The sequence below is a fragment of the Coloeus monedula genome (assembly GCF_965178545.1).
Source record: "Coloeus monedula genome assembly, chromosome: 17".
NCBI classification, from domain to species: Eukaryota; Metazoa; Chordata; class Aves; order Passeriformes; family Corvidae; genus Coloeus; species Coloeus monedula.
Window position 1 is genome coordinate 6,283,566 of NC_138797.1, and position 14,515 is coordinate 6,298,080.

Genomic DNA, 14,515 nt, shown 5'->3' on the forward strand with positions numbered 1-14,515 from the left:
TCTTAACAGTTAAGTATCTTCAGACAGTCTGACTCCACAAGGATGATACGCCAGCACAAACTACGAGGTAAACTACAGCAGCTTCCCTTGACTCAGTAACCACCACAGGTTTAAAACAAAGAGGGGGTAACAGTCAAATGAGAGCTGCTAGTTTAATGTAGTAGCTAGACTACCATAATTCTTAACTTACACAAGGCTCACAAAACCAATTTTCGCGTTTTTGGCAAGCAGCTAAATAACATTCCGGACATACTTCAATTTCATTCATCTGAAAAGAAAAAGCAAAGTTATTGGAGAGATTAAACAGAGTCCAAAGTGTGAGCATTTGCATTTATTTAGAGGAAAATCATATTGTTACAGTAAAAGAACCACCAAAAAGTGCATCTATGCATCAGAAGATGTCGGTCTCTTTTTCCAACTCCAAATATTCATGAACAAGACAGGTGCCTTTGAGCAGAATCCATATATCCACTTTCTTCTCTTCCCTCCCCTCCCCACAAGTCCTAATTATAAATAGTGAATATCCTAGTGGAAGACACGTTAGCAATGCCCTTGTCCAATGCCATTCTGCAGGTCGTGGATATGTGTACCTAAACATAAGGAAGCCCTCAAAAACTATCCATCTGCAATACACACCTTATAAACTATTTATTATGTCACTCACAAGTACATGAAATGGAACACTAAACATACAGAAAAATTAATTTAATTGGGGCACTCATACCTCATGCTCACAGATTTTGATGATGACTTTTGCTGTTTGTGTCAATTTGTGATTTCCTGAGGAAACAATAAAATACTTTAACCAAGAAAATTGTTATGCTAGAACTATGATAAAATCAACAGTTTCCAGATGTAAAAGTCATTCATGAAACCAAAAGAGAACATCTAAAAAAACTATGTAAAAACATATGCATGAACTACATGTTTACAAAAGCAGAACATCAGCACTTTTCTTCTCAATGTAACATTTAATAATCTTTAAATGCTCCTTTTTGTGGCCTATTGCAGCCTTCCCACCATTGGCACACTCTTTCAATGAGGGATGTACTGTATGATCTTCTCAATTAGGTCTCAATTAAGTGCCGCACAATGCAAAACACTAAAGCAATTTGGGGGTTGGAATGAAATGATGTGGGTTGGATCAGGTCATATAAGGTCCAAACTATCCAATGATCCTATGAACCCAAACCATTCCATGATTATTTCAGATATGTTTTCTCTAAGGTGGAATGAGCAAGTGACAGCACAGGCTGTATCTGGCCCTACAGTTTTATTTATGCCAGTTGTTAAAAAAAATTACGGCATCACGGTCATTAACAGGAAGACCCTTTCAGTGTAGAAGTCTACAAATTGCCCCATGACTTCAACTATGTTAAAGTTTCATATCTGAGGATAGATGTACATATTAATACCTACCCCCATTGTAAATAATGCAGTTGTGCAAAATCCATTTGGCATCAGCCAAAAATGCTTCAGTGCAACCGTACATTTTCTTTTTAACATTCTGTAAAGAAGAAATTAAGAATGTATCAGGAAAGAGAAGTTAGTAAAAAGTGACAGCTTCTTCCTGAATGCTGTGTCTTATCAGTCATACAGTAAATAAAACTGACCCCTGAAATTGTTCAAGGCCAGGATGGACAGAGCAACCTGGTCCTGTGGAAGGTGTCCCTGTCCACAGCAGGGGGTCAGAACAAGATGAGCTTTAAAGTCTCTTCCAACCCAAACCAGTCTGTGATTCTTTGATACTTATGATTCTAAATGCTTAAGAATCTATCAAATTCAAAAGGTGCCTTTTGACTGCCCCAAAAATGTATGAACTGTCTAAATTAAATCTAAATAGTGAATTATTTAGATCAATATCTTCAACATTTCAAAAAAACATGGTTCCTAACACAGTGTTAGGAACGTGATGTTTCTGCAGAAAAACGTCCTTGATTCCTTCTACTGATGTATTATCAGTCCACAGCAGTTTTAATTTTTACAAGACCCAGAAAAAATACTGGTCACAGTACATTAGACAATATGTTTGATATTACAGTCTACCCAGTGGGCAAAGCAATTTGATTAAATAAAATCAGTCCCATGGTTTTGTTACACTTTATACCATAAAGACATTGGCCTCCACTGTGAGGACACAGAGAATGAAAACTTGTCTCTTCACCAGGTCCTGACAGAACAAAGCTCTGCAATGCTTCACTCTTCATTAAGCAATGGAGAATGGAGAATTTCATTATGTGTACTTTCAAATTACTATTGAAGTGAGAATGAAAGTTCCATTATCCACCTCTTGACTGTTTCGTTTGTCTTCCACACCTCAGGTGCAGTGGAGATTACAGTATTTGTTGAATGATCAGTAAAATGAGTCTGAAATGACCCCTGGAGATACATCAAATGGTCCCTAATTAATGAAGCAATGATCCATAAATAGCTTACAAACAATGATCAAATGAAAATCCTACTTTAAAAAGTCTCTCCTGGAGATCATTCATGGAATCAGATGAATTTAACAGGAGGAAGTCAGCAGTGTAAGCTTGTCTTTTTCCCACTATTTTTCCTGAGCATTTGTTACTAGCTCAGACAAAACAGTGAACTTCAGTTAACATGATTGTTTTTAAGCTGTGAATGAACTGACTTTTATAATAACCAAGAAACCACCCCACCCATCAAAATAATGTTAAGCAACTTCTCTCCCACTGCCATCAAACATTTTAGAAATGTTACAGACAGCAATCAAACTCAAGGAACCTTCCTCTGTTAGCTTCATACAAACCTTCTCTAATGTACAAAGGTCCATTGGATGAAAGATATATTCTGCATAATCTGGGTGTTGATCCAGTGAAACTGGCTTTTGAAATGGCTCTGTCTGTTAGGGGAAATAATAACCACGCTGGTTACTAATACTGAACAGTTTCATCAGTGACACAATACTCACTCATTTTCTAATACTACTTCCTGCTGTGTTATCAGACAAAATTCTTCAAAGGTAATTATAAAACGTTGCAAGGTAATAAATTATTAGCAGAACAATAGGAATTAAAAAGTCTCATTTAACTGATTTTTCACATGCTGGATGTGATGAATTGCAGAAATTGCAAAAACTGGGGGATTTGTAAAAGGTACTGTTGTGATTTACAGCACACAATGACACAGGTTTTAGCCACACTTAAGAAAATATCCTCAGCATTTTAAAAGTATGTGATACAACCAACTTCTGTGGTAAGAACAATTTCTAGTAACAGATAGCAGCTACATTTTCAACACATATAATCAATAATGTAACAGTGTCAATGCCTAGGGCTCCTGTCCATATAAATATATTGGGAAGAGATCATGTCTCCCCATTCCCCTTCTATCTCTGAGACAGCATTGTCCACTTGCAGAGAGTAAGAAACCACCACGTTTCACTGGAAAACCACATTGTACTTTCATTACACCTACTGAAAATACATCCAGAAGTTACATGATGAAACTACATTTTAAATGCAGTCCAAAATAGTCTGTACAACCTAAACTAATCTGTCTGTGCTAGATAGGTGGCAGATAGAACAGAAGCTGTCACAGACAATCTGATAAACTAAACTACATTCATCATCCACTAGAGGAAGGAAGCAAGCCCCAGGATTATGACAAACACATGATCCAAGTATTAAAAAAAAAAACCACAAAAATTTCCTTACCCCTGGCTGTTTCATTTTCTGTAGTGCAAACTTCAGTAGATATGATAGCTGTTCGATGGTGAGCATTGTCATTGCTTTACTCTGTGTTTCTATGCATTCTGCAACTGTGATTTTCTAAAAGTTCAGATTAAAAAAATACTTTGTCAGCAAACATTTCTAGATAAATCCTTCTCCACTGAATCTTTCTAGCATTCAAATGAAAGATAATAGCTGTTTTATAAGAAACAAAACATTTCTGATAATGCAGTGTAAGTACTTCAGATGCCTGTTTTACCTGGGTTTTGGTCTGGGTATGTTATCAAAAAAGAAGAAAAAAAGAAAAAACAAAAAAATTATCCAGCATCTTCAAGATCACTCAAAGTGAATATGTGAATACATAAAATTCCCATATACAATGTGGGCTCAGAGCAATGTGAGAGTGAGAAAGTCACCTGGTCTCTAATACAATAACTGATAAGAGGAGAACATGCCATAAACCAATTTGCCTTCATTACAGATACTTGGATGCTAAGTATTCTCTCCCCAGAAATCACCGGAGAGGAATGATTAAATTCTTCCTCACTCCACAGAAAAAAAGAGTAACAAAATACCCACTTGTTTATGTAGACCCCACAGTGCATTTTTTTCTGCACTGCTGAAAAGCTGATCAGGCCACCAAAAGAAGCACAAGTTAAGCTAGTGAAAACTGCAGAAAGATTTCAAAATTACTGATGCCTGATGAAGAGATCACTCTTTGAAATGGTGCTTCTCTACAGCTGGAGACATAAAGGAAGTTGGAGACTCGTGGTAAGAAGGCAAACACAACCCAGGTGACACAGAGAAAAAGTGATAAAGCAGAACCATGGATGCCTCCTCTTCTGTACAAATTTTTCTGGTACCTTGACCAAGAGGCAACGTAGGAATAAACCAGAAACATTTCAGAACACAGGAAAAGCTGCTTAAATCTCAAACCCAAGAAGGAAATCCATTCCTTTTATCCAACTAACCTCACATTCTGGGCAAAACCAATCCCCCTCTGGTTCGGCTGTCAGTTTCAGACACTTAGCATGATAAACCCGAGGACAGAGTTCACAGCAGAGGACTTGGCCTTCCCGATGACAAACCCAGCAATAGAAATCATTCCGTCCATCCTGTGGTACAACATCAACAGGGTCTGTGGTGAGTGGCTGCTTCATATAGTAAAACGGACCATGTCTTAGTTCTGACTGAAATGTAGGCAAGAAAAACAGGTTTGGTTTCAAAACAAATTTGCATTTTTTCAAATCATAATATTCATAATATATAAGCAAACAGCAATTTACAGAGTTTGATTAACATTTATGCAAGCACAGTATCTTAGTCATTGCACAAAATCATTCATGAAGAAGTTTACTGCTTATTCAGATGTCGAATGACACTTTGCACTCAAGATCAGAAATAAATTTTTTGTGGCAAGTGAGGGCATTGAGTGCAAGACATGCAATCCAACAAAAGCCAGCAGACACTTTCAGCTTCAAGAAAGTAGTATTGCTATAGAAGCTATTAGGCCCTCTAAACTCAGAATTTCATGGGGCCGTGCAAGCTAAATACCAAGATATTTAGTGGTGGCTAAACCTGGGCCAACTGAAGAAGTTAGTCCTGAAACAAGGAGTTGAACACCATGCAAATCTGTGCTAGTTTGCAGCAGTTTATAGCTTTGTACCACGAAGCAAGCCAATGCTGATTTTGATTAATAAGGCAAACTGTAGAGAAGGATGACAAAGGAGCAAATTCACATCCTGAGCAGCCACCTCCGCTACAGGAGAGATTTCGTTCACCACCTAAATGTGTATCAGAATTTAAGACTCACATCTCCACTGGTTTGCCTGCACTAGAAAACAGTGTCAGCTTTGTAACCTGCATGAACTGGTCTTCCCCTTGAGCCTGACAGCTCAAAGATGACACAGCTGATATCAAAACACAAAAAGTAAAGAGCCTGGGGATGGCTTAAGTGGGTCCACAGATACCTGAAGTTTGTTCTATCAGCTTTGAAGAGCTGCTAACATTTATTGGAAAACTACTTTATATTTATTAATGACAAGGGAACTCAAACTCTCTGTTTGGTATTCATCAGAGGGGTGGTTTGCTGAGGAGGGAAACAGCCTTGAGATTTTAGACAGCTCATTTAATGTGACTTTTTTGTTGGATGTAAAACCACCTGCTCGTGACTTCACTTGTAATTATGCAAACACTTGTAGTCTGAAGAACCAGTCTGTTTGATTCTCAGGTCATTTTGCATTTTGTAAACGGTGCCCTACACCACTTACAAATCTGCAACTTCCGAGACCCTGGAGCTGTCACACACCCGTGTGATTCACAGAACAGGGCAACCATACGCGTGTTCTGTACCTTTGAAGCATCCTGAACAAAATCAGTCACATGGGGCATAAATAATGTCCCCAGAAAGCACCATCATGCCACTTTGAACCATGGTATTGTATTTCCAGATACCTAAAGTTACAAAGGAGGAGGTCTAATTATTTGCAGGAATTAGGCATCTTCAAGGTAGAAGCAACAACCCACCTGAAGATGCTGTATCTCAAAAAAACCCCCAGATTATCTAACACTATACAATATTTTAGGCAAAGAAAGGATGTTATCCATAAACATTCTGCCACATAAAATTTTGCATGATTTTGCGCCAGTTTTGGTGGTTTTCATTTTCTATTCTACAGATGATAAAGCCCAAAAAGACTTTGTTCCCACCACAGAAATGGGCAAAGTGTTACTTCTGTACTTTCTATATACACACATTTAATCACATGACAAGAATTTCAGAAGGATGCTCCTATGGGATCTTACAGAATAAGTGGGACAGCATAAGGGTTTAACTCCATTTCAAATGAATCCCTACAACAAGCATTCAAACAAAGAAACCAGAGTGAGGAAGGGAAAGCTGCAATTTCCAGTGTAGAAACATGTTTTGTTTGCAGCTAAATGCACCACAGCTGTGAGACCAACATCTCAATCTTTTGTACTTGGAAATGCAGCTATGGGGCATTTCCTCCACTGCAGATAAAGGAAATTACCAGAGGAATTTAATACATATTCTGACTTTGAAGTGGATATAAGTAGTATATCCACACTAACTTTCTAAGACTCAAAGATTCTGCTTTAAGACAAACAAAACCTGTGAAACTTCCACAGAAATCATAACATCGAAAGTGAAGAGAAGTCAATTTTTGCTGGAACGTGAGATGAATTAGTTTTCTGTTCAAGGATACTTCTATCATTTAGACATCTATCACCTTATTTTGCCTAAGCCAAGCTTAAGAAACAAAACAAAAAAGGGTTCACAGACTCAAGAGAAACCCAAAGAACAAAACTAAAAGACTGAAAATGAATGATTCAACTGCATCAAGGGACCGTTTCACTTGTCCTAGACAGAGTAATATGCTTTAGGAGTTAAAATTTTAACAGTTATTAAGTTCAAGCTCAACTAGATGGTAGCTGTTTTAAAGGCTTTAATGAAGTTATTAAGACCTGTAGAATGACACAGAAAACTGAAGAAAACAAACAGTATTAGAGTGCTGTTTTGGGGAGAAAAAGATCACTATTTATATTCCGTTTAAATTAATATTGAAACTAGTAGTAAAACAAGCTGACTACTTCAATTACATTATAACTGACCAACTGTCAGAAGTTTCTGATTTTTCACCTTAGTTCTACAATTCTTTAATTCTTTGCTTGATTTTCAGCACTTTAAATACCTGATGGCACAATTCTGAAGATCTGTTACTGCACCCACAATATGTAATACAAAGCTTCATGCAACTATAATTTTAGCAATGTTATCTTGAAATGTTCATGTATTATAAAGCATTTTGTAATGTAGAATATTAAGTTAGATGTTTCCAGGGAGGTTGTCATACCTCAAAACAGATTTATCAGTCAATCAGAAGCACAGCTATCAGCTACATCATACTTCAAACTCACCCTGAGTGCAAAACTAGAACCTGTATGTTCAGCTCACATCTACTCAGCACTAAAATAATCTTTAAATTAACTCCCACTACCACATAGAGCAGAGTTTGAACCTATTTAGACACAACAATCTTCAGGCATGCCCACTTCAAATTTGACATGCAAGACAACATTAAATGAAAAGCAACTTGTAAAAGCTAAACAGAACTAAATAGATTATATTTTCTTGCTAACTTGTAATAAACACAGCAAAATAAGCAAGTCTGATAGGTTTTCTTCATTAGATACACAACTTTATTCTATCCTGTACATTTCAGGTCTGAGACACCTGGAAAACAGAAAAGTATTTACCAAGGGGAATTTATCAAGTTCAACAACTGCAACTGTGTTTTCACGTATATTTTTAAATGCAGTAAGAAAAAGTGGAAATTAATACCCAAGGATTCAATTCCACTGTTTGCAAAATTATCTCTGCACTGAAGAGTTACAAGCTCAGACTTCAGTGGGGCAACATCTGCCCAGAAAATGTCCAAGATGTAAAGGAATAAACCCAAGCTGCAGTGAAGCTCAGCAAAAGCCAAACTGACCCCAGGGCACCGCCACATGATACAGTTGCACCTCCTGATTATCCTGAAATAAAATACAATTGACACTGGGTTTTAAGACCTGATTTATTCACAGCCTTTGTTCCAGGACAACTGCAGTGAGTGGGAATTTAATTTTCTCTCTTTACCAGTGCAATTGTACCAGGATAATGTGGATACTCTTATGCCAGGAGAAAGTGCTTTGAACACTCAGAACTTAATCCTGTGCTTATATAATACTGGCAAAAAACCCCATGACACAAAAAACCACTTTGAAAAATACACAGACATGTCATCAGTACATCAGGTGTGAAGTAATTTCAGTAAAGCTGAAGACTGCTTTCATGTAATCTCCTCCAAGATGATGCAGATGCTTTACAGCATTTGCTATTTAATACAATTCATGTAATTTTTTCATGTGCATCATACAATGAATCCGAAAAGGTCAAACTCTTGTGGAGTCAAGTTCTTCTAAGAAGGACAACATGCTATCAATTCAGCATTCAGAAGAAAGTAAAAATAAAGTTACAAGCATAAAGACAGAGAAGTCAGTGTGACCTTTTGATTTAACTAGTTTGGTAGGAGTGTACACTGCCTGAAAATTTTAAGGAAGGGGAGGAAATCCACAGAGTACCAAGGATGGACCTGACTAATGGACAGTAGGAAAGGACTGCAAGCAGATGAGGAACTTCCACTGACATTATGAGATCTTTCTAATCTAGGGTATCACACTACTGAACATTTCCCATTAATGGTTTTAATTTTAAAAACCAGCTATTGTTGGTTTTATTATTGTCATTATTCATTACTGTAATTATTCATAGTAATTCTGTTCCAAATTGCATTTATTTGTTACACATCTTATTACCTTTATGAAGTCACTAAACAGGACACAGGTGGTCTTTTTCAACAGATGTAAAACAATAATCAAAGAGCATTCAAATTGAAATTATAATACCAACTCCTACCCCCACTGCATTCAAAAATTAATATCCATTCCTTAAGAGTACAAAAATGGAGCTTCTTTAAAGAAGACTGAGCTCCTGATCAGCTGTCTCTACATCCTCTACTGTTTCATATTCCAGCACAATAAAACCATGACTTCTCTTACCTGCTCTTTATTATTACTGTTCAATAGACCAGGTTTCTTTTTCTTTTTTATAGGACTTGTTGATGCATCTTGAGGTGAGTGGCCATTGGAGGAATGTGGGGGACTGGGAAATTTCCGTTTTTGTGCTGTGCGTTCAGCAGAGCCAGGATCTGTAACAGATACAAGCAACATGGTTAAAGACTGCTAATTGATGAAAAACATTCCAACAAGGTTATGGTTTGTCACTCACACTCTTCAAAGATTTTTATTTCATCTTTTTAAAATAAGAGCATTTGCAACTTCATTCTCTCAGAACAAAATTTCAGTGATCCCTAATGAATATGAAATGTTCAGCTCAATTAAAAAGAACTTACTGATATTTTTCAAAAGAAACAAGTACACAATCAGCTGTAAAGGGCAATCAAAGAACACTGATATGATTCTGACAAAATACAAATGAAATTTCATTAGAGTTGGGTCAACAAGTTTAATTTTTCCTTAAGCTTTTAATCCATGCAACTAAACAAAACTATAGATAGAACCACAGGGATCAGAATTCAACAATATCACAAGAGAAACAACTGAACCACCCCTCCCCCCCCCCCCAAAAAACCCAAAACAACCCAGTGGTTTTGGCTACTTTCTACACAAATCAATGGAAAATATGGTGCTATATGGTGACTTCTGATTGACCAAAAGCTTGGTTAACGTGTCAAGATAACATTTAGGGAAACTTTAAATAAATACGAAAACCACATGAAAATATCGATGGAAGGACATATAACTGAAAGAGAGAAAACAAATGTAGGAGCGTTTGCCCATCCTGCATTTTACTAATCTAGAATAGCTACACCAGGCTAACAACATCTGGAATTTCAACAATTCTAGAAGTGTCTCCCACTAGTTCTGTAGGCACAGCAACTTCAGCAGTGCTGCCCAGCAGACATAAGGTGTCAGCTCTCTGAGAAACTCTTCTGTTGACATAAGTTATAAAATTTTGGTGAAAGGTAGTAAAGCTGGTTTAAATAAACAAAAACTTACGTTTTGAGCTTTGACACTAAGACATGTGACTTCTTTCCCTTCCCACAAACCCCTCCCCTTTTACACCTATGGGCAGCATTTAGCACCAGTTATCTGCTGACATGCCTTGACTGGAATCAATCAATACAATGTGTCTGAGGCCATTATTGTTACTTGCTCTGTTTGGATTCAAGCAAATCTGCCTCCTGCTCCATTTAGCCCCAAATTTAGATTGACGACAATACAAAGAACTGCTGTGCCACCTATGTGTGTGAAAAATAGTGTCTGCTTCCTCCCCTCCTTAAGCAATTATGACAATAAAATGCCAACACAGTGCAAGTGTGCTGACAGGAGACTCAGAGGGTTTGTCAGTTTAGCTGATTATGCACAGAAGGTGGCAGAAGAACTCCTTGGGCTGGGGGATATGCTTCATATATCCCAAGAGAGCTGTGCTAATCCAGCTATCCTGGAAGAAACTGCAGCATCAGTGTCAGCTAAACCAAAGCCCACAACTAAATCAAAGTGATGAAACCTAAAACCAATGCTATTTTTTTCATGACTGTAAAATGGAACTTATTCAGCATGGGAACTGTTTGCATTCAGTGAGATCCACAAAAAACAGCACCACACCATGTCTTTTCTCATCTTCCCATCATCACATTAAGTCTTTGTTTCTTTATTATAATTTGCAAACAATATCCTCAATGGGATCTCTAGGCCAAGTTTCTCACCAGCAAATAAAGCCATCCCCATAACTCCCTGAAGAGACTTAGGCTTTTATTTCTAGATTGTCCCTATGCAGGCACACCTTAAACCAGGAGGGTGAATGGACAGTAGAATTTTCTGCCCTTTGGCTTTCATTTCTTATTTCCAGGCACAAAACTGCCACCAGTGGAGCACATCAGTTTCCTTTCAGCTCTTCAGACTCAGATTGTGGGGTTTACAAAGAAGCTGATTGTGACACTGTACATTATGTCTCAGTTCTAAGTATGAAATTCAGCTGCAAAGTTCCATAATGGGATGCTTTTCACTTTTAAATGTTGTTCCTTTCCTAAACTAACTGATTTGGGGTCAGGAAAAGGATTAAACTGTTATTAATTAAACCAGAACTGAATAACTATTCAGTCACAGCCAAAACCAAGCTACAATTCAGCAGAAAAGGTGCTGATTCAATACCAATCTTATGAAATGGTCACACAAACATGTATGTTTGGTTAAGTAATTTCAAAAACTACTTAAAGTGATGTAATTTTCCTCCTTGGTTCAAGAAGCCTGAGTGTACTGGGGATTTTCAAATCAACTAGTGGTGACTCATAGACAACATACAAAAACTGACCTGAAATACACTTCCTTTTTTTTTTTTTTTAACTGGCAAGTTATTCAAATGCACAGAGGTTTTCTTGAGGCAATGTAGGATGTAACTGGAAAAATTAAGGAATAGACAGGAAAACAGCAATGCACAGGCATATTCTTTCAGATTTAGCTGTGCTTGTGGAATAGGCCAGTGTCTTTACCTTGGTATGCTGCCAATTTGCCAATCTGTGAGGGACCTAATAATATGAACAATCTTTTAATTCAGTTGAAGTAACAAAAGAATGGTAGCACCTACTTAAATTGTTTGAGCTATAGCTTCCCATTCTAATTATAATAAAAAATTGCATTTTGTGTGAATTTCTTTGAATGGGAATACTCTGTTTAGCACAAACTGCTGCTTCTCCCTCCCTGGTTCTCCCAGCTGTGTGAGCAGAGTTCCTGTAGCTGAGCTGTGAACCAGATCAAGAAACTGATCCCTGTTGAAACAGCCTGTCAGAAGGACAGTTAATTTTTAATTTTGAATCATTTCCCCAGTGTAGTGTTATTTGAAAAAAGTGAAACAAATCTGGGGGGAAAGAACAAAAGAGACCAAGTTTAAGCTCTGAATAACTCAGTGACTAGAACAGTTACTTAAGAGGTGGACTCAAGTTTCTGCTTCAAAAGGGAACAGCCAAAATTTCTGTGATCTCTTCTGTGATAAGCAAATGTTTTTCAAAAAGTGTTTAGTGAGCAAGAATGGTCTCACCTTAGGAAGCATCTCACCACACCAGCTGGTCACCATTTAGCATGGGATCCTGCAATCCCCCTGCTCCTACTGAACTCCCATCACACACTGAGCACATCAACCTGAACCAAACTTCTCACTGATAAACCAATTGTACGAAAAATATTAATTTTGCCAAGCAACTTTAGTCTACTTATTTCTTGGGGGTTTGTGTGATTTTGCTTTCTTAGCGCCATTTAAAAAATGTGCTTCCAGCTCAAGTGAAAAAATAGACACTTGAAATAACTTTTTAAACTCTCATTAAAAGTTACCTGGTTTTACATCACTAGGTTAGTATTAATTGGTCTGTGATGTTGTCAAGGTTGACAATAAGCACCTCTGAGTGCTCTTGCAAACCATTCATTGGGGAACAACAAGCTAACCTGAGTTTCACCTGAAGCTTAAATCTTTGTTTCTGTATGCCATCACATGGCTAAAGGATTAGTAACCATTGCTCCCAGGGGACAGACTAAGGCATACTTAAACCCTAAAGCAATTTCATTTCACACTTTATGACTATTTTGTAAGTCCAATTTTATGTGATGGCAATGCACTTTGTAAGCAGACAACTACAGCAACGACTTACTACAGTTTAGCTTAAAAAATATATAAAAACAAACAAAAGTATATTATTTATATCAGGGATCTTATCTTGCTGCAGCATATGGAGCACAGACCACAACCAAATATTTTTATACTCTGTGTATTGCAAAGTGCTGCTCTGTAAACACTCCATAGCAGTGATTCCTGACAACTGAGAAGTCTCACTTTTCTCAATAGAAGCAGGTGCCAACTCAGAAAACCTGTAAAAGTAGGATGTTGTTTTCCTTGCTTTTCTTCTTGAAAACAAGCAACATCAACATGCCTTACTGTAAGAACACAGCATAAACTGCTCAGTGCCAAAGACTGCCAGTGACACCTCCTTATGGCCTTCTTTCCTTCCTTTCAAAATAAATTTTGTTGTTTTTTTAATTTAAAAACTTAAGCTAAACACAATCAAAGCAATTCCAGACTAAAACAACAATGAAATCATGTCTACATATGTATTTCTAGCCATCTCCTATATTTAGATTATTTTCTCTCTCAATAAAGCCTTAATGGGAGCCGAAATCCACACCTAAGTCAAGGCTTCACAGCACCCTTGCACAAATAAAATTTGTTCCTTTTTTCTTTCTCTAGCACTGTGGTTTATTCACCCAGGAAGCAAGACAGTTTGGAAAACTGATACGGCCTAAATCAACAAAAACCTCAAAATTTAATTTCAGTTAAATCAGCAGAGTAGCAAGTCCCAGAGTTGAAAGTGCCAGTGTAAGGGAAAAGGATGCAAATGTGGCTGGCGTGAAGGAGGGATGCTGGTGTGGCAGGGCTGACTTAGACCAGGATATGCTGCCTTAGCCTTCCATCCTCAATGCAACGGATAGCAAGGCAAATGAGAAAAGCCTGAGTAAATCAGAATTACAAGAGACCATGATTTTCAAATTCAACCTCACAAAAAAGTTAGGCAAATAAAACAAGAGCCTTCCCAAAAAGTGTGGAAATCTCAGGACAAAATCTTTTGCTGTGAGTGAAGAACTATCCTTCTTTGAGTTTGCGTGGATGGGAAGAAAAGTTTAGCATTTCAAAACAAAATGCAGACAATTAAAAAAAAATTTAACTATATCAAGTTTACTTTCATAAGGAATATTATTTATTCCTATTCTGTACCTAATTTTCTTAAACTGTAGATATAAATTCTATGAAAAATGAGCTGTTTACTGCTTGGAGAAAAAAAACTTTTCTGTTCCGGGAATTTTCAGGAAGTGAGAAGAGGGAAACTAAGAAAGACAGTAACAATAAAAAAAAGAAATTAAAAAAGCTTTTCAGTATGATTTGTGATAAAGATAGTAAGATTAGCAGTCATTTTGGTTTTCCAGGAACCAGAAACATCAATGTATTTTTTCAGTGAAAGCATTATTTTAGCCTCCTAGGAAATATCAGTAAACTGAGACTTAGTTACACCAATGGGTTTTCTGTGACCTAAGTAGGTTTTTGATATCTCAATGCAAGTGGGTCAAATATGCAAAATTCTGAATAACGTTTCCAACTAGAAACACAATTAATTGCTCCATGTAAGTCAGACACT

General features: G+C 37.2%; 1 protein-coding gene across 5 annotated transcripts in view; it reads right to left on the reverse strand.

Annotated features, from left to right (window-relative positions):
* Positions 1–14,515, reverse strand: part of ZMYND8 (zinc finger MYND-type containing 8) — a 49,547-nt gene that overhangs the window by 19,257 nt on the left and 15,775 nt on the right. For 3 of the 5 annotated variants that reach the window (XM_082292852.1, XM_082292848.1, XM_082292849.1), the window contains exons 3-9: positions 9,318–9,466; positions 4,667–4,885; positions 3,681–3,794; positions 2,774–2,866; positions 1,420–1,507; positions 725–780; positions 191–268 (exon numbers count right to left, since the gene is read on the reverse strand). In XM_082292852.1, the coding sequence (XP_082148978.1) occupies positions 191–268; positions 725–780; positions 1,420–1,507; positions 2,774–2,866; positions 3,681–3,794; positions 4,667–4,885; positions 9,318–9,466 (797 nt within the window). The remainder of the gene's footprint in view (positions 1–190; positions 269–724; positions 781–1,419; positions 1,508–2,773; positions 2,867–3,680; positions 3,795–4,666; positions 4,886–9,317; positions 9,467–14,515) is intronic. The other 2 variants (XM_082292851.1, XM_082292850.1) reach the window with 2 other exon arrangements.